This window comes from Temnothorax longispinosus, chromosome 10, assembly GCF_030848805.1.
Source record: "Temnothorax longispinosus isolate EJ_2023e chromosome 10, Tlon_JGU_v1, whole genome shotgun sequence".
NCBI classification, from domain to species: domain Eukaryota; kingdom Metazoa; phylum Arthropoda; class Insecta; order Hymenoptera; family Formicidae; genus Temnothorax; species Temnothorax longispinosus.
Genome location: NC_092367.1, coordinates 6,441,554 through 6,467,820, shown reverse-complemented (window position 1 = coordinate 6,467,820; position 26,267 = coordinate 6,441,554). Strand labels below are relative to the sequence as shown.

The following is a 26,267-nucleotide window of genomic DNA, read 5'->3' as shown; positions in this document are numbered from 1 at the left end:
GATTTATGGCTTTATTTTCCTCCTTTGCGGGCGACGTCTATCAGCAGATTGCTCGCCGAAAGCGCTGCTTCGTATTACGACGACATAATGGACGTCCCGGGCTGGCGACCCTCCGCCTCGCGAATGCGGCGTAATCGAAAAACCTAAACACAAAATGCGCGATAATAGAGACGCCTCGTTATTTCTCTTTTCTTTTTTTTATGAGCCACGTTCGTCACGTCGAAAATTGAAATACCCCTTTCGAAATTTGTACGCTGCGTTTATCTTTTCGGTTCGATCGCGATCTAAGATTTAAAAAAATTCCGCTGCCCGAATGCCCGAAGCCCAATCGGTAAAAAAAATGGACTCTTCCTATTTGCGCTCATAAAACGCAATTCGTCAAAATCTTCGTCGGTTCACGAGAGGACGAGATCTATCGACCTCTCCTTCCTGAATCGTTCATAAGTAATAACGTCAAACGCCCCGTATTCCGCGATATTGAACGCGAGATGCAATGGTTATTGGTTCCGGCGCACAAATCTCCTGAAATGTTCGGCAAAGTGATTAAGCAAAGTGATTGCGCGCCATTTTGCGACGTTAAGCAAAAAAAAACGATTGTAACGTACCGCGGCGCGTCGTGCATGTTTCACGCGTTTTCGAGCATATCTGCTTCTTCTCCTACCTCGCACCAATCCTACATTATGCCTGCCTCGTTTCAATCGCGAAAAGCGGCAAAATGATATACCGAGCAACGAGACAAACCATGATTTACCTTCGAATACCTCCGAAGGCTCTAAACGCTCCGCCGCGCCGCATCGTTCGGCTGCAAAGTGCAAAGTGCAAAGTGCGAACTGCCGCGCCGCCGCGCCGCCGCGCCGAGACCGGTCTGAACCGAACCGCGGCGGAGAGAGCCGAGCGCGGCCGACCGCCCGGCCAAGTCCGTTCGGAGCTCGGTTTGCCGAATGCCGAGTTCGCGCGCTTTTCTCACCTGTTGCGTTTGACGGTACGACGGTACGCGCGTACTATTGTTTCGGTTTTCTCGGAGAAGCGCGAAAGTCAGTGACAGGCTTAACGCCTCTCGTCACGCGTCTCGTACCGGTCGTTTCGAGTGTGCGTCTCGTTGCGAGAAGTGCGGAGTGCTTAATTCACGTGCGCGACATACCTTCTCCCGGCGTGAGACATAACCTCGAACCTCGAACGTGATGTAGTGCGGGACAGTGCGGGACCCCGTCGTCGTCGTCGCCGGTGTTGGATATTTCGCAAAGTGTCGTTGTTAAGCTGATTTTTCGGTGAGTGTTTGAAGTAGAAATCATCTCGCTAACTCTGGGAGAAAGATACTTGGCTGTTGTCGGCGTGTCTTCTTGTCGAATAATGTTGTTAAAATAGTGTGTGTTTGACGGAATCAGTTACGATTTTTGTAATAATTTCCGAGACAATTATAAGACAAGTACTACGTTTACGCGAGCGTTACTTCTATAATAATTTACGATAATCCCTTCGCGTAAACGGCATTTTATAGTAACTTAGATAATTTACTCCGCGTAAACGAGTGAATTATTGTAAGTTACTACAGAAGTAACGCTCGCATAAACGTAGTAAAGTTGAGAACATAAATTTAAATGAATCTTTGTTTATATTTCTACATATTTATTGGACTTTGTTATTTTTAACAGGGGGCTAACGAAATTAAAAGCGAAACGGATGTGCGCCATTATTCAGTAGTCACTGCAGTCGTGTATATAAAAGTCATTGACAGTTGGAGGGATAAATATTGCACGCTGAAAATTTCGTGGTGCAAATTGTTTAAGCATGGCAGATTATCTCTCGGCTGAACTCACTGCCACTTGCGCTGTGATTGGATATTTTGATGGGACTACCTATCACTTGGACAAAAATTGCTTAGGTGAAGATTTATCTTGATCTTATTTTAAAGTTGATATATTTAAATAGAGTTGAATAATATTTGACAGTGCAATCAATTTCTTGATAGATGTTATAAAGGATCTCATTAGATATCTTAAGAGAGATGATGATACGCACACTATAAGACGCTTTCTTGGGCAAACGAGATTACTCCAGACGGATCTTGTGAAGATTCTTGTACATCACGTTGAGAATATCGAACTTTGGGATGTCTTATTGCGGTATGTGTCACTGTGCAAGTAAATTGGAATATATTGAATTGTATGGAACATTATGACTCACATACTTGATGTAAGGATACACTTACGTATGATTTATCTGTTTTTCTCTAACAGATTACTTATTAATTTGACAAGCTCTGCGTTTGTAATTTACAATGAACAAATACCAACTGAGAAGACGACATATAGTTTGTATCAACAAATTGTTTCATATTTACAAGAGTATAAGGCAGCGTTAACCGATGAGAATGTGTGGGTAGCGGTAGCTGGCCGTTTGGGGAATCTACTTAACATTGTAAGTTCTTTATGTCCTTCATGTCCTTGCGATTGATAGTTTACAGATTGTAAGATAATTTTTATTTTATAGGATAGTACAGAAAGAGGGGAAGAAAATGAGTTGACAATTGAAAGAATACTTGTTTTTATTAGAAATGTACTGCAAGTGCCACCTAATGATAATGATAAAAGAGCTGATAACGATGCTACTGTTCACGATGAGGTAAATTGCTACGTTAACATTAAGATAAATTTAAAAAATTTTTTTTTAATTATGTCGAATATAATTTTGAGTGACAGACGGAATTTCTTTTTATAGATATTATTTGCATTTCATGCTTCAGGGATAGTGGACATTTTGTTGTTTATTGTCAGTAACAATAAGGAACAGCAATATCACATGCAAATTTTAGAGGTATACAAAGCATACTAGTTTTACAGTTATTTATTTTTTATATTTTTATATTTAAAATAATACTGTCATTAAGAACTTGTTTGTTACTCGTAAATAACAGTCTTATTTTTTTATACTAGATTATATCTTTAATGTTACGTGAGCAAAATGCAAGCCTATTGGCTGCATCTGGGTTGCAACGTAGTACCGCTGAAAGGGAAAATGACGAGGCTAGCCTCGTAGCCCTGCGACAAAAAGAACTGCGCGAAAAAATGGACAAAGTAAAAAAATACGCTGGGTCGAGGTAAATCTATATATGTATTGTTATTTATTAATAAGAAAAGTTTGTTAATTTATTAATGAAAAAGTAAAAATAATTGAATTTCCCAAAATTCGCACACATGATATGTACATTGCGATTTTTTTGTGCCAGAAGGAACGCTTTTTTCCACTGGCAAAATTGCGTCCGAGCAGTAGTTTTTAAATGAGAGCAATTTAAAGCTAACTGTGCTTTAAGTTTTGCATGAATCAGAGGCGGTGCGCGCGTGTAGACAATTTTACTTTTTCTCTAAAAATTTTAGAATAACTGTACATGATATCTAGCACAGAAAATTGTATCGTGTATTCTCGAGTGAGCGAATTCCGGGATACTCTGTATACTACCTATAAAATAACGATAAAGACAAATTACATTTATTCATCTCATGCTGCAGCTATGTATATTATATATTTTAAAAATCGAGAGGAAAAAACATTGTATAAATTAATTTTTCCAACGAATTTAAAATAATATCTTTGTATGATATAAAATTTAAAATACGATAGTTTAAAATAAATAGCTTTTATAGGAAATGCGCGTGTTTGCTTGAAAATTCGGTCGCTCGAGAAAGATTCGCCCGAAATCAATGATTTCCGAATTAAAAATTAAAATCGCTCTTTAGATATGTGCTTAATTTGACTTATCTATCTGGTACTATCTGGTACAACGAAACGTGCTGTAGCAGTATCTGTGTATTAATTCAGTTTTATTCATACGTTAGCTGTATTATCCGTACGTTTTTTACCGCGATACACGGGAGAATGGATTTAACGTGGGTAGCTACCGCGTAATTACCGCTTTAATGAGCGGCCACAGCTAAAAGCCCGTGATTGTAAAAGTGGGATGACTAAAAGGTGCCGATTGCTACTTGACGGATGCCTTTGGGAGTTACCGCGGTGTGTTCGCGATGCGATATGCGTATAATGAATATGACCTAGTTTTTAAGGTAGGACCCAGCCGTAGTATGAATAGAAGCTTTTATCCACTTGTTGGAGAGAAGCGAGCCGTATTCTTGTAACGAGCGCGTTCCAGAAGCCCGTGGATGCGCGCATCCACGTCTTTGCGAAAGGCTTTTTACGAGTTGAAAGGGACTGGATGTGCGGTGAAAAGATCCCTCCGCCTTCCACGTGTTCTCTATCGATCGATGGAAAGATAATTTGATCGGAAAACGATAAAGCAGCGCCTAGCTGTGTCACGAACACAGATCTCTTTTTGATAGCAATAGTAAACATAGGAACAAAATTGGATAGCTGCGCCGTGTACGTGCTCTCCACATCATTTTTATTATTTTTATTTTATTTATTTCCATTTATTGTTTCCACGTTACTTTTATATAGGAATTATAAGAATTCTACTATTGGAAATTATTACTCTTAAAAGTTGCAATGTTTCCATGTAGCTAAATGTAAATTAAAAGTTATCTGACGTTTATTTGGGAAAATGCTTCTCATACGCTTCGATAAATAAACTTTTTGAGAAGTTAGTTATTTGTTTAAAAATATTTCGAGGAGACAGATGGAAGCGAGCTTCTCTCGTGAGAAAAAAGTAGGAGAAAGTAGGGTGCGCGTCTTCATCGTTTAGGAAACTATCTGCTGTTGACAGCTGCCTTCTATGCTATTGATTGAATCTTCGGGGCTCATGGCTGAAATTGGATTTGAATAATCAATTCTTTTTTTAGTAGCGGAGGGTCACGTTATTTTCACTTCTCAATTCACGCGTAGGAACGAAGGGAAAGGAAACGCGAGAATTAAATAAGAAATCGAATCTTTGCCCGAAACGTACATGCACATATCGTTCTCCCAATATCGTATATTGTATTTTAAGATACATTACGTTCGTACCCTTGAAAAATTCAAGAATACATTTTGCTTCATGAATAAGTTCAATTTTTAATATCATGTTTTCATTTGATCTCAATTAGACACTCACGATTTGGCGGTACTTACGTTGTGCAGAATATGAAAGCAACCGGAGAAAATCAAATGATATGTCATAAACCGTACCAAAAGATAGAAGCATTGGAATTCGGTACCAATAAGGTAAATTTTGCAAGGGATATCTTTTTATTGCTTTCAAAAACGTCCGGGAATGTCGAAATAACTGCGATCGTATATTATGTTCCGTGAATTATATACGAATAAAATCGACAAATATAATAATAGAAAGCACATGTCTTTTGTAACAGAAAAGAGTGAAGCGACGCAAAGATAAAGTGAGCCTGCAAGACACCAAGGAGGAGCGCACGTCTGCCCTCAGCGTGCGACTCTTTCTAAAAGAATTTTGCGTAGAATTTCTAAGCGGGGTTTACAATTCCGTGATGAAATTCACCAGATCTTGCTTCATCAACGACCCTCAAGGCCAAGCAGGGGAAACGGCTGTCTATCTATGGGCCTTGCGTTTCTTCATGGAGTTCAATCGACATTATAAGTTTCAAGTGAAATATGTGAGGTAAATCTTTACGCCTCAACTTTCTCATAGCGTCTACATTGTCGCATACCTCACCTAAAGAGAGCAGAAAGCGAGACAGTTTACGAACTCGTTTTACGCATCGTCGGTTTCTTTCGGATCTTGTCTAGAAAGAAAATTCTCCAGCGTCCGTCCGTACAGGCTAAATCATCTAACTTTACATCGTGGAATAATTTTTATGACGGTTGCAAATATGGAAATTATTAAATCGCCACTGTCCCACAGTGTCTATATTAATATTATTTTTCCAAGAAATAACTTTTTTTTTTTAATATTAAAATTTACTTTAGATTATGAAGTTAGGTAATTGATCTTGTACAGTTATACATTTCTCGTTTAAACAACGTATATTATATAGTTTGAATTTTGTTTACAATTCGTTATCTGTGCTATGCACCAATGCATATGATCCTCCATTTCTGTTGGATCAAATTTACTGACAGATTGTTTGACTAATATTGATTTTTTTTACAATCTGAACATATAAAAAATTCTATTTTTATTTTATATACTTTGCACGAATTTAAAATTTTATTATTACTAATAAATGCAATATTTTATTTTATTTAGCGAAACTATATCCACACAAGTGTTTTATTTAGTTCAAAGACAAATGGAACAATATTATGAGATGATATTAGTTGACAAAAAGAGGATACCGCTTTGGTCTCGTAGATTGCATTTGGCATTAAAAGCATATCAGGTAGGACATTGTACGAAACGATAATTAACGTTGCGTGTGAGTGTTTAGAGAGAAGCTAACCCGACAGTTTCGTTATCGTTATATTGTCATTGCGCAGCTTTTTTATCATATATAATATCTGTGCAACGCAAATATAACGATAACGAAACTGTCGTAAGAGTTACAGAATAGACCCACTGGTTTATTTCCATGCATGTGTTTTACCGCGCGTTAATTTGCGCGTCAAACGCGCGTTTCAAAAAAGCACGCATTTGATTGGCGTAACGTAATCTATGGGAGACGTATGTTTGACGCGCGTTATAATGAGCGGAAACGCGTACGTAACTGCGTTGAAACCGGGGGTAACGAAAATCTATCTCGTGTTTTAGGAGCTTCTTAACACTCTTATGATAATGGATAAGAGCACAGATGATGGTGTTAAGGAATCCAGCAAGATAATTAAAAGCAATATCTTTTATGTCCCGGAATATCGGGAAACGATACTCTCTCAGCTTTTGTGCTTCGACGAGGTTAAAATGTCACGGTGAGTGAATAGAATTTCATCGTCATAATTACCACCGCGCACAGAATAAGCCGTGTAACTTTATCATCTTGATTACTTACATATAAATAAATTAGCTTTAAGAACTTTAAAAGAAAATGACTAATAAAAAATATCAAAAGAAAAAGATAAGATAATCGCGCCTTTTATTCTTTCTATAAATCAGTCGTTTGTTTCGTCAGTCGATCCCTTTTTAATTCAGCAAAATAAGTCGCTAATCCTTCGCGAATCCCTTGCGAATCCTTCGCGAATTTTTAGCAGGCTGTATATAGTAACGTAATGCAGGTATCGCAAAAAGTTATGCGACGCGACGCGTCGTCCTACGCCGAACACGTCTGTACCGTGCGAATCCGCGTCGCGGAGAAAGGAGAGAGGAGAAAGAGAGAACTCTTTACCGAAAGTTTTATCTACCGCAGACAGATTGATTCACTTTCGGATCAATCGATTCGACCAGCCAGGAAGCCACTCCGGCTCCGCTCCGATGCCGTTCCTTTTCGACTATTTCTCTTCTTCGGCAGCTGGTCTCGGTAGCTCTCGCACCCACCCGGTTTCTTCCTCCCTTCTACGGTTCCTCGGCGGAATAAACAACTTTTATCGACCTTCCGGCCGGCGAAATGGGAAAAGGCAGTGGGCGTTCAACTTGCTACGAGTTTGACGGGTTTTGCGCGGATTTCCACGATGGAAATGTAAGGGCGGCGCGACGTACCGCAATACCACGTTGCTACTATACTTTGACGTTACGGGGACGCTGACGAAAACAGGACGACGGTTCCGTCAAACTTTGGCTTTGATGGCGGTAGCGCACGTTGCCGGAACTAAATTGACAAATTAATGCGCGAGTAGCGGGATTGAATTAATTTCTTGTCATAGGAAGGAAGGAAGGAAGGCGGTTTAAGTTTACCGATTTAAGTTCAGCTTAAAACATTGTACTTACATATACATTTATCTTTCAGGCAGTACTTACTGGATCTTATAACGACTGTTCACATATTTCTAAAAATGCTTGAACACTTCTGCCAGAAAGGCCAACGGCATCTCATAGTCCAAAAAGTAAAGGCAAAGAGAAGAAAGGTTAAAAAGAGAAAAAGTAAGATCTATTTGTGTATTGACTGTGTTGAAGAATTTAAAGTAATATAAAATTAAATTTGATATGCACAAAATTGTTCGATTTCTTTTAACCAGAACCTACTGAGGAAAACGTAACTCCTGCGGCTCCTACTTTGGATGAACGTTGGGACATTGTCAGTCTCGAATTATCTGCTGTTATGCGCGATGCTGTTATACCTGTAGTGGTGCCGTTTGATGCAACCTTAGACACGCCTATCGACGATCAAAAGTATGTATTAGCATTGTGATGGTTAAGCAGAATAATATTTACTATTTATTATTAATGTTTGTTGAAATGATATAAAGTATATCTTTATGCTTTATGGTTTTTTTGTCTTGATTTGTAGAACAGACGCCATGAAGAAAATTCAGAAATTAATGCGACAGAGGAACTTGGAACAGGCAGTTGGTCTCCTACGTGCAGCAAGGTAAGAGATTTGTTTATTTTGAGAAGCGATTCGTGGAAAGTAACTTGTTACCATGAAACTCGTTGTACTCGAGCGATGGCAACGTTGTTGTTTATTTTGAGAATCAGTTTTGCATCTAAACCGTCGTCGTGCAATGCGACAAATGAGTGGTTAGGTTTTAGGTTGTAATTTTTTTATTACTTTGCTGTTACTAACTGAAATATATGCGAGAAATTATAGCTTGTAATAAAACTTTTTGTATAATTTCTCGCTTATAATATCGTAATTTAATGTACCGGGCGATAAATATGTAAATTATCATGCAAATCGATTCGGTCACGATAAAAGATAGTTCTTGTTTCTTGTGTTCGATGGTTTGGAATTTCGCAGCGTTTAATTTTTAATTCACACTATTTTTTAACATAAAATTAATAAAAAGATATTTCTGCCTTCTATATATTTGCAATGCTTATATTTTTATAATGGAATTTAATATTTTTTAATAACAAAAGGCAATTTTGAGGTAAGTCAATTAATTACGGGAGTTGTGCGGGCTTTGTTTTGCCAAACAAAGGTGTTCATTACGTTAGGGTTAGAGGGTCAGTAAGACCGTGGAATTTATTCACGTAAATTTGATAAATGAATTTTTGATCCTTTGTGCTAAAACGTATATGGTATATACGAAGTGATATAAATAATAACATAATCCCCTCACGTGATATTAATAATATAATTTTTAACACATACATATAACAAAGTTATCGGTTGATTCATTCTCTATTCTATTCATATAGTATTTATATATATAATCATACATGATACATAATTATACTTATCAGACAAAATTCGCGACTTTATTATCGTCATTATTTCCATTAAAAAAATTCATTTTTTATAAACGTCGGCAAAAAACGAGTAAAACTTACCGTCTCGCGATTTTTCATTAAGCTTGATCGTAATATATTAATTACGCTTATTGAGCTGTTTGAGATTTTTTCGGCTTTGTGCACCGACTAGTCACACGGCCAATTAACTGGCGAAAAGCCAAGCGTTTGCACTGCCACAGATATTTACATTACATTAAATCTGAAAGGGATCTGCCGCGCTCTTGTAACGCGTCGGTATACATCGGTTCACCGGGGTGAACCGGTACCCAACCAACTCTTTGAAGTGTTCCAGCTCTAAATGTGCCTATGAGTCATGTCCCTCCGCTAACTTGTTTCTGCGTTCCACCTCGCCAACCCTTCTTGCTCTAAGGCTTAGTCGCCGCCTCGATGCTTTCCGCGAGATTTGATATACCCCTTGCTGATAAACTCCGTCGATGTGTAAACAGATTATTTACGCGGCTCGTCTCAAAGCATTTTTATTTTCACCTTTTCGCTAAACGCAAACGTGTACAGATGGCGAATGTCTTAAGTCTTAAGTCATTTCTCTTATACAGAATGATTCGACAAATACGATCGGAGAGTAACATTTATCACCTGAATTTTATAATCTAAAAAACTGAAACTACCTTGCTGAATTCATTCAAGTCAGTGATATTTAAAAATAGCATCGTTGCATTAAGACGCCGGTTTCAACTGAGGACACTGGATACGAGATGCTGTACCATTAATCTTTAACTTTATTAGTTCTATCAGATTGGAGTGCCGTGATATAACCGCGGGGATAAAAGTCGGTTTTACCGTCGCCGCTTTTCTCTATCATAAAGCTATGAAATTATAGTCCGTTCCGCGATTTTTCTTTACGCCGTATCATCGCTGTGAACTACTTCGGGAGATTGTACGTAATATTCCACCGTCCATTTTATGGGGGGTAATGTTTACTATGGCCGGCACACAATGGAAGTCTGCAGGACCATGCCGACCTTGTGCACACAAGGGGATAAAAGTAGCAGACTGTTGACTACGCCGTATATATAGATTACTCCTAGGCGCAGACAATATTGTTAATAAGGCATTTACGGTAATACGTAGGTACGTAAGACAAATAATGTAATACCTTCTATTCTCTTCGTGTACACGTCTTCGTTTCTCGGTTACGGGTAGTGCTTCTGGTAATCGTGTTTCGTTTGCCTAGCAAATACTCCGTCGTCTGGCTACCGGTTTTAGTTCTCTAATTTTCCATTTGCACCGTCTGTGACCCTCCTACCAGTACAGTGATTTTAACTTAAGAATTGCGTATAAGATGATTACGGTGAAAAAAAATCTGCGTCGATTTAACATCTCTTTATTTCTAAATAATTCGCAGTGCAGTAATGATTACATTGTTTGAGAAGCGCCAGTTTGAAATGTCTCTTCTCTTCTCTATGTATTTTAGGATATTGTGATTAATATATACGTAGAAGCGAAATCTAGTTTATTCAAGAACATTGGAAGTACTTATTTTTAGGATAACTTTATCTTTTTGCGTACAACCAGGACAATAGAAAAAAAAATATCTGCAACTTTTAAAGAGAAATTCCTAGAAGTATGGCAGTGTAAATATATTGAAGAGTCTTTCTGTGTGACAATTTAATATCCGAGTCCAAAGGCTGATTCATCATTTTGAGTCTTTGCCAAGCATGAAAATGGACGTGTCGAAATTATCTATTTCATGTCTGGCAAAGCGGTATCGGCTTGTATGTCGGAACGCTGAGTCGGGGGACGACGACGACGACGACGACGACGGGCACGGCGCGTCTGAGAGATTCCATTGTCGCGGAACTTCAAATCGAGGGATAATGGGGATTGTATGCTGCTGAATTTCTATTCAGGCAGCCAGCAGCCAGCAGTAGCGTCGTACGAGCCACTTCTTCCGCTTCGGGGACAGTACCCTTCTTTTGCTTTCTCTCCCTTGCGTCGGCTTATTGGATTCATCTTCAGCGGAGAGAATTTCGGAAAGCTTTCGAAAGTGGACCAGGCTCTCTTGACCCGCGAACCTAAAACGCGCAATACAGCGCGAATCGCGACTAGCGTACGGAACGATAAGACTAGATTTCTTATCCAAATGGCAGATATGAGAATACCGAGGTTAAGGATAAACATCTTTTTATAAATTAAATTTTGATGATGCAAATCAGTAACAAGAAAATAATTTCTCTAATTTCAAGTAGATTAGCCGAGGATTGAAGTTTTCATTATTATACAAAGGCTTCGTTTAATTTAATAATATATATAATAGAACTATAATGAAAATATCGCGGCTACATATTCGACACTTTATAATGATTGTTGTCCCAGATTTTAACTTGGTTTTTGATGTTTTTTACACGCTACAGTAACTCATCTAACGTATATTGCATGGATTACGTGTCTGCTCGCGTGTAAACGTGGATGGATCATGTCACCGGACTTGATTTCAGTTCGAGTTGTATATTGTAGGACGTACGGATGTGTGCCGCGTGTATACGCATAAAACGAAACATACGTTCTATGTGCATACGTATCCGCGTTAGAACCGTCCATACGCTTCGCTTTTATATAGTACAATTGCAACTAAGTGCGATTTCATGTCAAGTGACCAAATCCAATTCTCCGGATTTTAATGCGACTCCGGCGCTATTAGGACCGAGTAAAGTAGGGAGCGATTTTCATTATCAATCGCGCGGTGCTGTGACAATGAAAGGAAGAAGAAAAGATTTTTATCGCCATTGTTATTTTTACGGCTAAAAGCTATGATTACATTGCAAAAGCAGTGATAAAGAAGTCCATCTTATATTATTATAATTTTTATTATACCCTTTATACTCTTTATACTTTACGATTTTTTCTTTTTCTTTGGTTTTAATATTATGCGAATATTATGCTTAATCGTTTATAAAATCAGAATTTTCAAATCGTCATTTCTTTTAGCTGTAGATTTTCGTAGTTTATGAATTAAAGATTATCTTCACAAATATGACAAGTTAAAAAAATTTCAAAATTTAATTATATATACGTGATTTGATGTATTTTTGTTTTTTTAAATTGAAATTGAGTAATAATTTTGATAATTTACCGCAAAAATCTGGCAAGAAAACAATTTTGAATTTTTAAAATAAAATTTTATGTAAAAACAAATTTGAATTTACATGGCAATGCAAAGTTCTTTTTTTTTCATGTGTATATTTCTTTAAAGCTATTTATCTTTTTATAAATGATTACAACTGTAGCAGATATTTTTAGACCATTTAAAACGAATGAAGTGATGTTTGAGATCCATCCCGTCATGTAATGTAAGGTTAAAAGTGTTCCACCATTAGCTACATCTTTCTTCGGGGCGTTCCTAAAGACGTGACTTTACCTTTGTTTCCTAGTCACGTTCGCACATGACCATCTGTTCTCTTTTTTCTGAATTCTCATAAAGTATATAGGGTGTCTCAGACCCAACTAAGCCCAGCTTTCATCTATCTTAAATGTAAATTTTTTTAAACAAAAGTGTGTTGAGGGGCCAATAACCAATAACTTGTAAATTATGAGGGATTGGAAATAAGTACTAAGAAAATCATATACGAAGTAAAGTTAAATAATCTTTTATACATAAAATAAAGTTTTTTATTAATTATTAATTTTTTTTCAATATATGAAATCATATATAATTAAATTTTGCAAACTTTGTGGTTGCTTTTTGCAAAAAAGGTTCTGAATCCCGAACGTACATCGTGATAAATGTTAACGATAAATTGGACGAAATTTAAATATGTAAATTGAAGCTTACTTTTTTGCTATTCTCATCTTCGAAAGTCTTTCATTCTTCCTTATTTCTTCGTCTAACGGCAGCGGTGGCACTTTCCGCTTTGTGGCCCTAAGATACACAGATACTTTGTAAAGGAGATGCATGTGTGTCAGTATCAACGGTAGCGTAGGTAGGAAGGTGGGTCGACGAAGAATGAGGGTTGGGTGTGAGCACTTGACGCAAGGAGTCCGATGTTGGTGTAGATCGTGGTAAGGCTCTCATGCTCAAAGGAACCTTCTACGAGACTCATTGAGTTTGCCACTCGGACTTCTCATCGCGTCGCTGCACTGCACTCTACCGAATCTTCCTTAGTATAACTTGAGATAATGAACTTGCTTTATTTAATCACATCGATCTTATTAACATAGCATGAACTTATTATTTCATACGTTAATTATATGATTAGAAATCAATTTTATATGATTCATTGAAACTCCCGATGATATCGTAATTTAAGAAGAGTATTATAACTTGAAATATTGTTTTACAAAAAGTTTTGCCTGATTTTACGCAGTTGAAAATTGTAATTTAGTTTTTAAAAATCTAGGTTTTTTTTGTAAGTTTTTTATGAATACGATATTGCAAAATAGCTAATTTCTTATCTCGCACGGTCCACTCTTGCGGAAAAATACTACAAAAAGATTAAGGTAGTCGCGAAAAAAAATACATGAAACTACATTAAATATTGCAGTAATTGTTATAGTTTTGTGTGTTTTTTCACAACTATAGTAGCTTTTCCATAAAAGCACAACAAAAAGATTTAACTATAAATAATAGAATATTTAGTATATAATATATTAAACTTTGCAGCCTTATGAAATATGAGTTTTGTGTAGTTTGTAATAAGTTGTTGTATATATGAGATGGCGTATATATGGCGATAAGATTGTATATATGGCGTAACGTTCTCATGCTATTAAGTGGCTGTTGCTAGGCTTTTCTCTCTCTCTCTCTCTCTCTCTCTCTCTCTCTCTTATTATTTTCTCTCTCTTGTTTTATTTATATAGATTAATATCATTATACTTCACGGATATTAAAAATAGAAATATATGTTACAGAGAAATCTGGCCCGAGAATGACTGCTTCGGAAAAGTGGACATACTTCCCGAGGAAGAATTCTTAGCTCTTCGCGAGATCTTTTTTGCAGATCTGGGTGGTGAGTGATTTTATTTTTAATTTTATATCCGTGGTGATGAACATTAAGGGGTAGCGCCACTCTAGCGCCCCCTAATTTTGACAATTTTTTATGGAAATATAGTTTAGTTTTATATAAGATTAGCTCGGGAAGTACATACGGAAATAAAAAAATATTTTTTGTAAAAATGGTGCACGTTTGAACAAAACGTTTCATTGTTTAAAAATGAAAGAGAAAAGCCAGCGGATATATTTCACATGAATATCTCCCAAGGTATCCTCGAACAAGAATGGTAAAGATAAAATATCTACCGCCAATGAAGAAAGGGAAAGGGAGAACGAGCGACAGGGGAAGGAATGATGAAATGAATGAACTCGTTGAATGCGCTTTTGCATATTAATGGTTATACGTCGTAAATAAGGACTTGTAAATAAGGAAAGTTATTATGGCAGTACAAACTCGATGAGTGGGACCAGTGAAAAGATCTACCCGGCGAGTGTTCGGTATACTTGCAAAATATGGGAAATCACGTGAGCATCCTCATCCTACTCGTACGCATTTTTATAAGTACAAAAAGATTTTAATTTTACGCGAGGTGAAGATATTGGAGGAGTGCTCCAGACGTACTCATGTCGTAAAATAAAACAGTCTAGATGTCGGCGCTGATGTTTTATATAAAACACCCTCAGTGAATACTATACAACGACTATGGTACGTTGGCAGGATATAAAGCGAAAGATTAACATTTAACGACTTTGTCGGCCCGTTGCCATCTATAGAATGAGGTGCACATGACAGTATTGTCACCATTGTCATGTCGTAAGTTGTGGAATTCAACGCAACAGATCGTAATTTATGCGATCATAAACGGTCTTTATTACACTGACATTCGTGACGAGGTTAATATAAACGTACGGTAGACGGAAGTCGAACGCGTAGTGTATACGGATAAATATCTAATCGATAATTACAAGCTACACAAATATTTAAAAAATTTAAGGAAAATTTCACAATTTAAAAAAATATTTAAAAATATCCGTTTTAATCTTGATTATAAATTTGATTAGAAATTCCATAATTATACTTAAATTGTCTTCTCCTAAAATTTTTATTATAAAAAAGATCCCCAATTTGTCGCGTTTTGCATATATTTTTAATTCGTATATAATGTTTAATAGCAATGGCCACTTTTGTAGAAAAAATTGTTTACGTTGTAAATATGTAAATTAAACAAAAATAAATTTATAAAACAGAACAATTATTTTTTCTCATTAAAGTAAGCTCTTGTTTGTAAAAGCGTAACATTAAAATTAAAAGATTCGAAATATCTATGGCAGTTATTATTGTGGTGGTAATGAACAGAGATAAATACGTGGCGAGCTCGGATCGTCGCGAAATCTCGGTACTGAATAGCGTAGTTATTCACACATAAATTAGGCGCGTGAAATGAATACCAACGGCGCGTTTAATTAAATTTGTGTCGTGATATATGCGCCAGTTATTACAAATCGTCTCTGCAAGGGTATTCATGTATTTAATATATCTTTCTTTTCTTCTGATGCTTTGTTAACGGAAAATATGCAAAAAAATGCACGAATATTATTAAATCTTTCGTGTATGTTCATGTTTTTCTTCCAAAATGTTGGGTAAACTTTATAATTCAATAAATCAGCAGTCGTAACGAACTCTCCTTCGTAAAGGAAGGAAAACAGCTCATTACTTCCATGCTTTAACTTAATAACAGACTTTGCTCTTTATAATTAGGAGGACGCAAAGCAGGAGCTACTCTTTTCTCACAGGGTTATGTATGCAGAGAGGATATAAGTTTCTCGATCGAGTGAAGTTGTACTGGCAATCCTCAGGAGAGCAAAAAGTGCTAACGACCCGCGTTTTCAAAGTACTAACAAGTAACACTACCCAAGTGTAAATCGCCGATTTGGATAATGTTTTAATATGTTTTAGTAGACGTAAAAATAAGACATACGTATTTTTTTTTATCTGCGGAAAACCATATTTAGGGTGTGAAACACCCCTTTGAATTTATGGGTATCGATTTAATTGTTTTGTATATAAGGATTCAGTATTTTGGCCCGAACCAAATAAAATAGTTGCATTATCAAGAGATATGAAAAATGAAAAATTTTTGACTCGGTTCGATCATTTTTAAGGGGTAAACCACCCCCTGTATTTGAAACAAAAATTTAAAAAATGCCCAGATAATTGCAAATTTCATTCAAAAATTTTGAAAAAAATATTAAATTTTTGTTTCAAATACAGGGGGTGGTTTACCCCCTAAAAATGATCGAACCGAGTCAAAAATTTTTCATTTTTTATATTTCTTGATAATGCAACTATTTTATTTGGTTCGGGCCGAAAATACTGAATCCTTATATACAAAACAATTAAATCGATACCCATAAATTCAAAGGGGTGTTTCACACCCTAAATATGGTTTTCCGCAGATAAAAAAAAATACGTATGTCTTATTTTTACGTCTACTAAAACATATTAAAACATTATCCAAATCGGCGATTTACACTTGGGTAGTGTTACTTGTTAGAGATATTTTATATCCGCAAACGGGTGCTGTTTCGGAATCGTTTGTACGTGTTTGTATCGCCGCTAGTTTCGTTTGTAGTTTTAAAGGGGTGATTGTACGGGAATTTTCAAAATAAGATGAGTTGCATGGAAATATGCAATAAAAATCAGATTTTACGGTAAGAGTTATCTCCGCCGTTCTTAGAGATATTTTAAATCCGCAAACGGGTGCTGTTTCGGAATCGTTTGTACGTCTTTGTATGGCCGCTAGTTTCGTTTGTAGTTTTAAAGGGGTGATTGTACGGGAATTTCGAAATAAGATGAGTCGCATGGAAATATGCAATAAAAATCAGATTTTACGGTAAGAGTTATCTCCGCCGTTCTTAGAGATATTTTAAATCCGCAAACGGGTGCTGTTTCGGAATCGTTTGTACGTCTTTGTATGGCCGCTAGTTTCCTTTGTAGTTTTAAAGGGGTGATTGTACGGGAATTTCAAAATAAGATGAGTCGCATGGAAATATGCAATAAAAATCAGATTTTACGGTAAGAGTTATCTCCGCCGTTCTTAGAGATATTTTAAATCCGCAAACGGGTGCTGTTTCGGAATCGTTTGTACGTCTTTGTATGGCCGCTAGTTTCCTTTGTAGTTTTAAAGGGGTGATTGTACGGGAATTTTAAAATAAGATGAGCCGCATGGAAATATGCAATAGAAATCAGATTTTACGGTAAGAGTTATCTCCGCCGTTCTTAGAGATATTTTAAATCCGCAAACGGGTGCTGTTTCGGAATCGTTTGTACGTCTTTGTATGGCCGCTAGTTTCCTTTGTAGTTTTAAAGGGGTGATTGTACGGGAATTTCAAAATAAGATGAGTCGCATGGAAATATGCAATAAAAATCAGATTTTACGGTAAGAGTTATCTCCGCCGTTCTTAGAGATATTTTAAATCCGCAAACGGGTGCTGTTTCGGAATCGTTTGTACGTCTTTGTATGGCCGCTAGTTTCCTTTGTAGTTTTAAAGGGGTGATTGTACGGGAATTTCAAAATAAGATGAGTCGCATGGAAATATGCAATAAAAATCAGATTTTACGGTAAGAGTTATCTCCGCCGTTCTTAGAGATATTTTAAATCCGCAAACGGGTGCTGTTTCGGAATCGTTTGTACGTCTTTGTATGGCCGCTAGTTTCCTTTGTAGTTTTAAAGGGGTGATTGTACGGGAATTTCAAAATAAGATGAGTCGCATGGAAATATGCAATAAAAATCAGATTTTACGGTAAGAGTTATCTCCGCCGTTCTTAGAGATATTTTAAATCCGCAAACGGGTGCTGTTTCGGAATCGTTTGTACGTCTTTGTATGGCCGCTAGTTTCCTTTGTAGTTTTAAAGGGGTGATTGTACGGGAATTTTAAAATAAGATGAGCCGCATGGAAATATGCAATAGAAATCAGATTTTACGGTAAGAGTTATCTCCGCCGTTCTTAGAGATATTTTAAATCCGCAAACGGGTGCTGTTTCGGAATCGTTTGTACGTCTTTGTATGGCCGCTAGTTTCCTTTGTAGTTTTAAAGGGGTGATTGTACGGGAATTTCAAAATAAGATGAGTCGCATGGAAATATGCAATAAAAATCAGATTTTACGGTAAGAGTTATCTCCGCCGTTCTTAGAGATATTTTAAATCCGCAAACGGGTGCTGTTTCGGAATCGTTTGTACGTCTTTGTATAGCCGCTAGTTTCCTTTGTAGTTTTAAAGGGGTGATTGTACGGGAATTTTAAAATAAGATGAGCCGCATGGAAATATGCAATAGAAATCAGATTTTACGGTAAGAGTTATCTCCGCCGTTCTTAGAGATATTTTAAATCCGCAAACGGGTGCTGTTTCGGAATCGTTTGTACGTCTTTGTATGGCCGCTAGTTTCCTTTGTAGTTTTAAAGGGGTGATTGTACGGGAATTTCAAAATAAGATGAGTCGCATGGAAATATGCAATAAAAATCAGATTTTACGGTAAGAGTTATCTCCGCCGTTCTTAGAGTTATTTTAAATCCGCAAACGGGTGCTGTTTCGGAATCGTTTGTACGTCTTTGTATGGCCGCTAGTTTCCTTTGTAGTTTTAAAGGGGTGATTGTACGGGAATTTCAAAATAAGATGAGTCGCATGGAAATATGCAATAAAAATCAGATTTTACGGTAAGAGTTATCTCCGCCGTTCTTAGAGATATTTTAAATCCGCAAACGGGTGCTGTTTCGGAATCGTTTGTACGTCTTTGTATGGCCGCTAGTTTCCTTTGTAGTTTTAAAGGGGTGATTGTACGGGAATTTCAAAATAAGATGAGTCGCATGGAAATATGCAATAAAAATCAGATTTTACGGTAAGAGTTATCTCCGCCGTTCTTAGAGATATTTTAAATCCGCAAACGGGTGCTGTTTCGGAATCGTTTGTACGTCTTTGTATGGCCGCTAGTTTCCTTTGTAGTTTTAAAGGGGTGATTGTACGGGAATTTTAAAATAAGATGAGCCGCATGGAAATATGCAATAGAAATCAGATTTTACGGTAAGAGTTATCTCCGCCGTTCTTAGAGATATTTTAAATCCGCAAACGGGTGCTGTTTCGGAATCGTTTGTACGTCTTTGTATGGCCGCTAGTTTCCTTTGTAGTTTTAAAGGGGTGATTGTACGGGAATTTCAAAATAAGATGAGTCGCATGGAAATATGCAATAAAAATCAGATTTTACGGTAAGAGTTATCTCCGCCGTTCTTAGAGATATTTTAAATCCGCAAACGGGTGCTGTTTCGGAATCGTTTGTACGTCTTTGTATGGCCGCTAGTTTCCTTTGTAGTTTTAAAGGGGTGATTGTACGGGAATTTTAAAATAAGATGAGCCGCATGGAAATATGCAATAGAAATCAGATTTTACGGTAAGAGTTATCTCCGCCGTTTCTTAGAGATATTTTAAATCCGCAAACGGGTGCTGTTTCGGAATCGTTTGTACGTCTTTGTATGGCCGCTAGTTTCCTTTGTAGTTTTAAAGGGGTGATTGTACGGGAATTTCAAAATAAGATGAGTCGCATGGAAATATGCAATAAAAATCAGATTTTACGGTAAGAGTTATCTCCGCCGTTCTTAGAGTTATTTTAAATCCGCAAACGGGTGCTGTTTCGGAATCGTTTGTACGTCTTTGTATGGCCGCTAGTTTCCTTTGTAGTTTTAAAGGGGTGATTGTACGGGAATTTCAAAATAAGATGAGTCGCATGGAAATATGCAATAAAAATCAGATTTTATGGTAAGAGTTATCTCCGCCGTTCTTAGAGATATTTTAAATCCGCAAACGGGTGCTGTTTCGGAATCGTTTGTACGTCTTTGTATGGCCGCTAGTTTCGTTTGTGGTTTTAAAGGGGTGATTGTACGGGAATTTTCAAACGAAGATGAGTCGCATGGAACGATGCACGAAAAATCAGCGTTTACGCTAAGAGTTATCTTCGCCGTTCTTACAAGTAACACTACCCAAGTGTAAATCGCCGATTTGGATAATGTTTTAATATGTTTTAGTAGACGTAAAAATAAGACATACGTATTTTTTTTTTATCTGCGGAAAACCATATTTAGGGTTTGAAACACCCCTTTGAATTTATGGGTATCGATTTAATTGTTTTGTATATAAGGATTCAGTATTTTCGGCCCGAACCAAATAAAATAGTTGCATTATCAAGAGATATGAAAAATGAAAAATTTTTTATTTGGTTTGATTATTTTTAGGGGGTAAACCACCCCCTGTATTTGAAACAAAAATTTAAAAAATGCCCAGATAATTGCAAATTTCATTCAAAAATTTTGAAAAAAATATATGTTACACTCGCATCCAAAACAAAAGTGAGACTGTTTGAGGATTTAAGGGTGACCACCCTTTTATCGAATTTCTTACGTAACATTTAAATTTATCCCGAAATAATGGTAAACAGTTTCATTTATCGTCAAATTAATTAATATTTACAAATTAGTCTGATCAACCCTTCAATTCTATAAGGGGGTGAGGGAAAGTAGGTTTTCTCTCACTCCCTTATAGAATTGAAGGGTTGATCAGACTAATTTTGTAAATATTATTTAATTTGACGATAAATGAAACTGTTTACCATTATTTCGGGATAAATTTAAATGTTACGTAAGAAATTTGATAAAAGTGTGGTCACCCTTAAATCCTCAAACAGTCTCACTTTTGTTTTGAATGCGAGTGTAACATATATTATATTTTTTTCAAAATTTTTGAATAAAATTTGCAATTATCTGGGCATTTTTTAAATTTTTGTTTCAAATACAGGGGGTGGTTTACCCCCTAAAAATGATCGAACCAAGTCAAAAATTTTTTATTTTTCATATCTCTTGATAATGCAACTATTTTATTTGGTTCGGGCCGAAAATACTGAATCCTTATATACAAAACAATTAAACCCATAAATTCAAAGGGGTGTTTCACACCCTAAATATGGTTTTCCGCAGATAAAAAAAAATACGTATGTCTTATTTTTACGTCTACTAAAACATATTAAAACATTATCCAAATCGGCGATTTACACTTGGGTAGTGTTACTTGTAAGTTTTAAATCCATTTCGGACGAGTCGCTGGTAATTGTCAATACATGACGTTTCGTTTCCTTATCCGGTTTAAAAGAAATCCGCATATTACCGCCAATATAGTGGAATACAAAATCTGTTTAAAGTAAAAGCAATTTATTAGTAATCTTCAGTCTTCTCTTGTAAATTTATAAAAGCTTCCTATATGCATTTGTCATTAATTTAGTTTGACATTCCATCATGACTTTATCAGCCTTAAATGATGATTTAATTTTGTATTTGGTAGCAAGTTCCATTTGCTCTTAAGAGTTGTTTGGTTTTGCTTGTAATATTTCTTCCTTCTACTTTTCCCAGACTCATGATTTGACATGAGTTCTGATCTTTTCCTGTTGGTTATTTATATTTCAGTCAGATTTTTATGTTGGTTTTCTCTTTCTTTCTTTCAATGAATTCAATTTATTAGGTTCTATAGGTTTTATCAGCCTTCAAATGATTTAATTACTTATCAACTATAGTTGATTTCTGAGGTCAAATTTATTCCTCTGTTTAAAGGCTTTTATTGTACATACTTTAAAGTGTTTACAATTTTTTTCAATTTTTTTTTACAAAATGGCTGCGCCAGAGCTCAGCAAAGGAAGCCGGAAGTGTTCTGCGGCCGGAAAGATTTCTCCTCCAATTTTTGACCTGGAACAAAAAACCAAAAATTATTATATTATTATATAAGATTAGCTCGGGAAGTACATACGGAAATTAAAAAATATCATTTTTTGTAAAAATGGTGCACGTTTGAACAAAATGTTTCATTTTTAAACAATGTTTAAAACACTTTTTTTCTGTAAACAAATGATTGTCAAGAAGGGCAAGATCTTATTTTTTATTCATTTTTTTCAAGTGCACTTTAGGGCACTGCAACAGCGTTTTCAGACAAATAGCTCACTCACATAAATAGCTAATGTTAAAAATTGAGGATTTCCGAAATAAGATGATTATTTCAGAGATTAAATGCGCCAAAGAATAATTTATTTTAAGCTCGTCAAAGCACTCGTGGAGATAAAATCTAGCTTGCTAAGTCTTTCGAAAGTCTTATCTTTTCACTTAATTTTATCCAGTGATACTTACTACATACACAAATATCGCTTTTGATATTATAATGATAATCGCATCTGTCGACATGAGCGATTCGACGTAGCAACAAAAGAAAGTATCTATAAATGGAGACAAGTATATTTCGGTGTCTGGTGCGCTGTATGGATTTTGTCGCCGGGAAGCGGAATCAGTCGATCCGAATGCTTTGGTTTCGTCGATTGAAGTTGTTTTTCCGCTTCAGCTGCATCGGCACACACTTTATGCGTCCGGATGGCTATACCTCGCGACTCAGTCGTATCCCGATGGCTTTGCATACGCAGTACATAATAGAGTATCTGTTTCGCGTTGATAAAGCACACCGCGGAAATTGGCGGGTGATTCGCGAGACAAGCTTACTGCACTTCGCAGGAAAATACGAAATCCAGAGAATACGTTTAATCTGTATAATACATGCACACAATTGTTTAGTTATTGTTATCGTAATTTCTTTATATTGATTCCGTTATATCAATTTTAGCTTACTATGATCGTAAAGTCTTGCCATGAAAGTTCTATTCTTTGTCTCTAAATGCTGCGTGAGAGAGATAGACGAAATAATGACAAAATATCTGAAAAATTTTATCATAGTGGCTTTACATGTTCAGGTGATAACTTGGACATCAAATGCTTTTTCGGAACAAACTGTCTCTTAAACTTATTAATGATTCGAGAAGAAAATAGCTTTACGATAACTTCGTAGAAAGGAGGTCAGAGAGGTCAGATCGAGAGAGGAACAAACGATTATTTGTCATCCGTGACAGGGATACTTCATCAACAGCATTTATAAATAATCGCGATCAATATCGGAGGGGTTTCGTAGCATACCGGAAGGCTTTATTTATTCATGTCTGTCTGCGAGTAGAACGGCACTGCTGCCATGTATAAAGTATACGTTTCATCGACTTGCTTGGTACGAAGTATGAGAATAGGGAGTAGAGGAAGATGTGCTGTACTTTGGCACGATTTTTCTCTTCTCCTCGCTCGATTCCAACTTGTTAGACCGAATGGGTGATGGATGCTCGCGTGTAGTCAGCCCATGTGTTCTTTTCTCCTCGAAGTCGAAGGTTTGATGAATGAAGGTCGAATTGAAAAGTCTTGGCGGAACGTTTGAAGCACAGCGACGAAATTTGCATGCTACGGTCGTACGAGCGATCCTTCCTTTGTGTCTATTCCATTTGTACACGTCTAGTTAACTAACGTATTTCATCAAGGATTTTGAATTTTCTTGTTGTATCAGTACCTGTTTACGAATCCCCGATGTTATATAGCGAAATTAATTTTTAATATAAAGTCTCGTTATAAAATGAACTTAAACATAAATGTTGCCGTTCTATTTACATCTCTATGATCAAATATTATATTACTGTAAAATCTTTTTCCACTTACAAAAATGCGTACGAATAGGATGAGGATGCTCACGTGATTTCCCATATTTCGCAAGTATACCGAACATTCGCCGGCTAGATCTTTTCACTAGTCCCACTCATCGAGTTTGTACTGCCATAATAACTTTCCTTATTTACCGTAATGCGGCAGAAAGTCATCTCTGACATTTCCTGGAAAAGTACCGTGTACCTAAAATACGTAGATTGGAGGCGCCGGATCTCGGCGCTGTATGTCGAGGAAGAGGAGAAGTGGCTTCGAGAGGTATGAAAGAACTTTTATCGGGATGGAAACTTCGTCTTCCTTCCGAGCGGTGTGAAGCCATAGGAACGAAAGAGAATTATTTAGTACAAGACGCAGGGTAAACAACAGATGTACTACCAACATTTGTTCCGAGTTTTATTCTTTTTCGCGCAACTTCTGAAGCGACCCTCTGACGATTCTTCTCTTCTACGTTTGGTAGAATGAAGATGTTATCGGAAAATATGCATTATTCGCAATCAGCTTGCACTTCGCGTTGGTTGCGTACCGATTGCAGAAATTGAAGTTAACGAACAATAGCGGCATTGGCGTTTAGAGCCATAAATCTCTACAGCTCTGAATCCTTTACAGCACACTAAGCTCGATTGATTATTTTACTTTTTTTTCGCATCGCGGTATCCTTTTTACTTTGCTATAGCGACACGGGTGAACAGTAATCAGATCGAAACGACGTTCCGAGGGATTTGAAGCAAAGCGAGAGCTGAAATTTACATCCTGTGCTTGCTCGAGCGATCGCTACCATATGTTTGCATTCTCGTAGCGTCCTTCCTTCTCTCCGGACATCGGTCCTTGAGGTAATTCCGGCAGAATCGCTCACGTCCGCTTTCCTCAATCAAATTGCAATGCACTGTGTTACTTTGTGCGATTTCGGAACAAGCAACAAAATATCCCCCTTGTTGAATTTGTTGATTTTACACAAAATCTTATGTCTCTAACATAGCTTTTATGAAATCAGTACAACAGAATCTGTAACTCATCTTGAAGAAAAGTTGGATGCTAAAAGAAGCTACTTTTATAAATTGCAATGCATTTGTTGAGTACTTTCAATGTGTTTAAATATATATATATTTAGAAAAATCTTAGACGTAATCGTAAATTGATTGTATTGCTAAATATTATATTTATATATTTTTATCGAACAAGTCTCTATTTACATTTTTTATCACTTCGTGTAATATAAATGTCTAATTGTAAGTGAATATCTTATACACGAATTTAAGAATTCTTTGAATGACTATCTTATGAAGAAATACAAACGTTTGTACTTGAGCGTCACCCAGATATCGAGTGGAGCGTTCAGAGGGTGCTTCAGCTCGACATTTAGCGGTGTTTCAGTATCGAGGAGTCAACCGCGGCGCGTTAATGTTTCTTTTTTGTCGTTTTTCCCGGTGTCGACGATACGATAGCCTCTTCCCTAACGACGTATAGCCATTAATATGCAAAAGCGGTACTCAACGAGTTCATTCATTTCATCATGCCTTCCCCTGTCGCTCGTTCTCCCTTTCCCTTTCTTCATTGGCGGTAGATATTTTATCTTTACCATTCTTGTTCGAGCATACCTTGGGAGATATTCATGTGAAATATATCCGCTGGCTTTTCTCTTTCTTCCGGCCTCTAAACCCATCGTGGGGAGAATCAGCAGTTAAAAAGAAAGAGAGATAACCAAGAAGGCGAATGTTACTCTCGACGCTATCTCGAAGCTGTTATAGCTATACAAATGATATGCAGGGGGGTACATCGAGGGCACTTCAGCCCCACGTGAGCTCCCCACGGTAGCTCTCCCTCGGCGACAGTTAATGAAGTTACGATTGAAGGTTAAATTCCATGAAATTGCTTCAGTTAACGGCTATACTTTTACCATGAATGTAAATCAATGTTAAAAATTCGGCGTGAGAGCAATGAACGTAGACGAGATTTTTGCGAATTCGAAAATATTTGAATGTTTGTATTGATACTAACAGTGGAATTTAAACTTTGTTTAAATATAGACAAATATAAAAGCGTGTGTAACAAATTGAAAAATGTAAAAGATCTAATAATCATAGAAACCTGAGATAAAAACGATATATCAATTGTGTTATTTGAAAGTATAAATTTTGAGTTAATTTTTACATAGAAATAGAAGTAGTTAAGTCTTCTTTACACTTGTTTTGAAACATAAAAATCATCGTGACATGACTGGAATCTTTAAATGCATTTGGAATTTGACATTAATTCCTTTACAATGCAAAAGAGGATTGTGAATCGCATTAATAATTGATATCGTCGCAAACATAAATTAACGGAGATTGCATAGATCGCTGACTGACATTTTGCTTCCGCGTCTCGCTCCCATCTCACACACCCTTTGTGTGCGACGAACGCCAGTGCGACGCGTCGCACGACGAGCCCTGCCCGGCGGCGTGCGACTCGATTAAATAATAATGCATTTACGAGTTGCGTAGAAATTGAAT

General features: G+C 36.7%; 1 protein-coding gene across 1 annotated transcript in view; it reads left to right on the top strand.

Annotated features, from left to right (window-relative positions):
* Positions 1-917: 917 nt before the first annotated feature.
* The window catches only part of Timeout (circadian regulator timeout), a 104,278-nt gene continuing 78,928 nt past the window's right edge, over positions 918-26,267 (top strand). Inside the window, exons 1-15 of the mRNA XM_071789875.1 lie at positions 918-1,268; positions 1,653-1,882; positions 1,970-2,123; positions 2,238-2,418; positions 2,491-2,622; positions 2,719-2,814; positions 2,934-3,097; positions 5,034-5,151; positions 5,298-5,560; positions 6,149-6,281; positions 6,650-6,804; positions 7,776-7,909; positions 8,005-8,158; positions 8,277-8,357; positions 14,090-14,187. Coding sequence (XP_071645976.1) covers positions 1,789-1,882; positions 1,970-2,123; positions 2,238-2,418; positions 2,491-2,622; positions 2,719-2,814; positions 2,934-3,097; positions 5,034-5,151; positions 5,298-5,560; positions 6,149-6,281; positions 6,650-6,804; positions 7,776-7,909; positions 8,005-8,158; positions 8,277-8,357; positions 14,090-14,187 — 1,957 coding nt within the window. The 5' untranslated portion in view covers positions 918-1,268; positions 1,653-1,788. The remainder of the gene's footprint in view (positions 1,269-1,652; positions 1,883-1,969; positions 2,124-2,237; positions 2,419-2,490; positions 2,623-2,718; positions 2,815-2,933; positions 3,098-5,033; positions 5,152-5,297; positions 5,561-6,148; positions 6,282-6,649; positions 6,805-7,775; positions 7,910-8,004; positions 8,159-8,276; positions 8,358-14,089; positions 14,188-26,267) is intronic.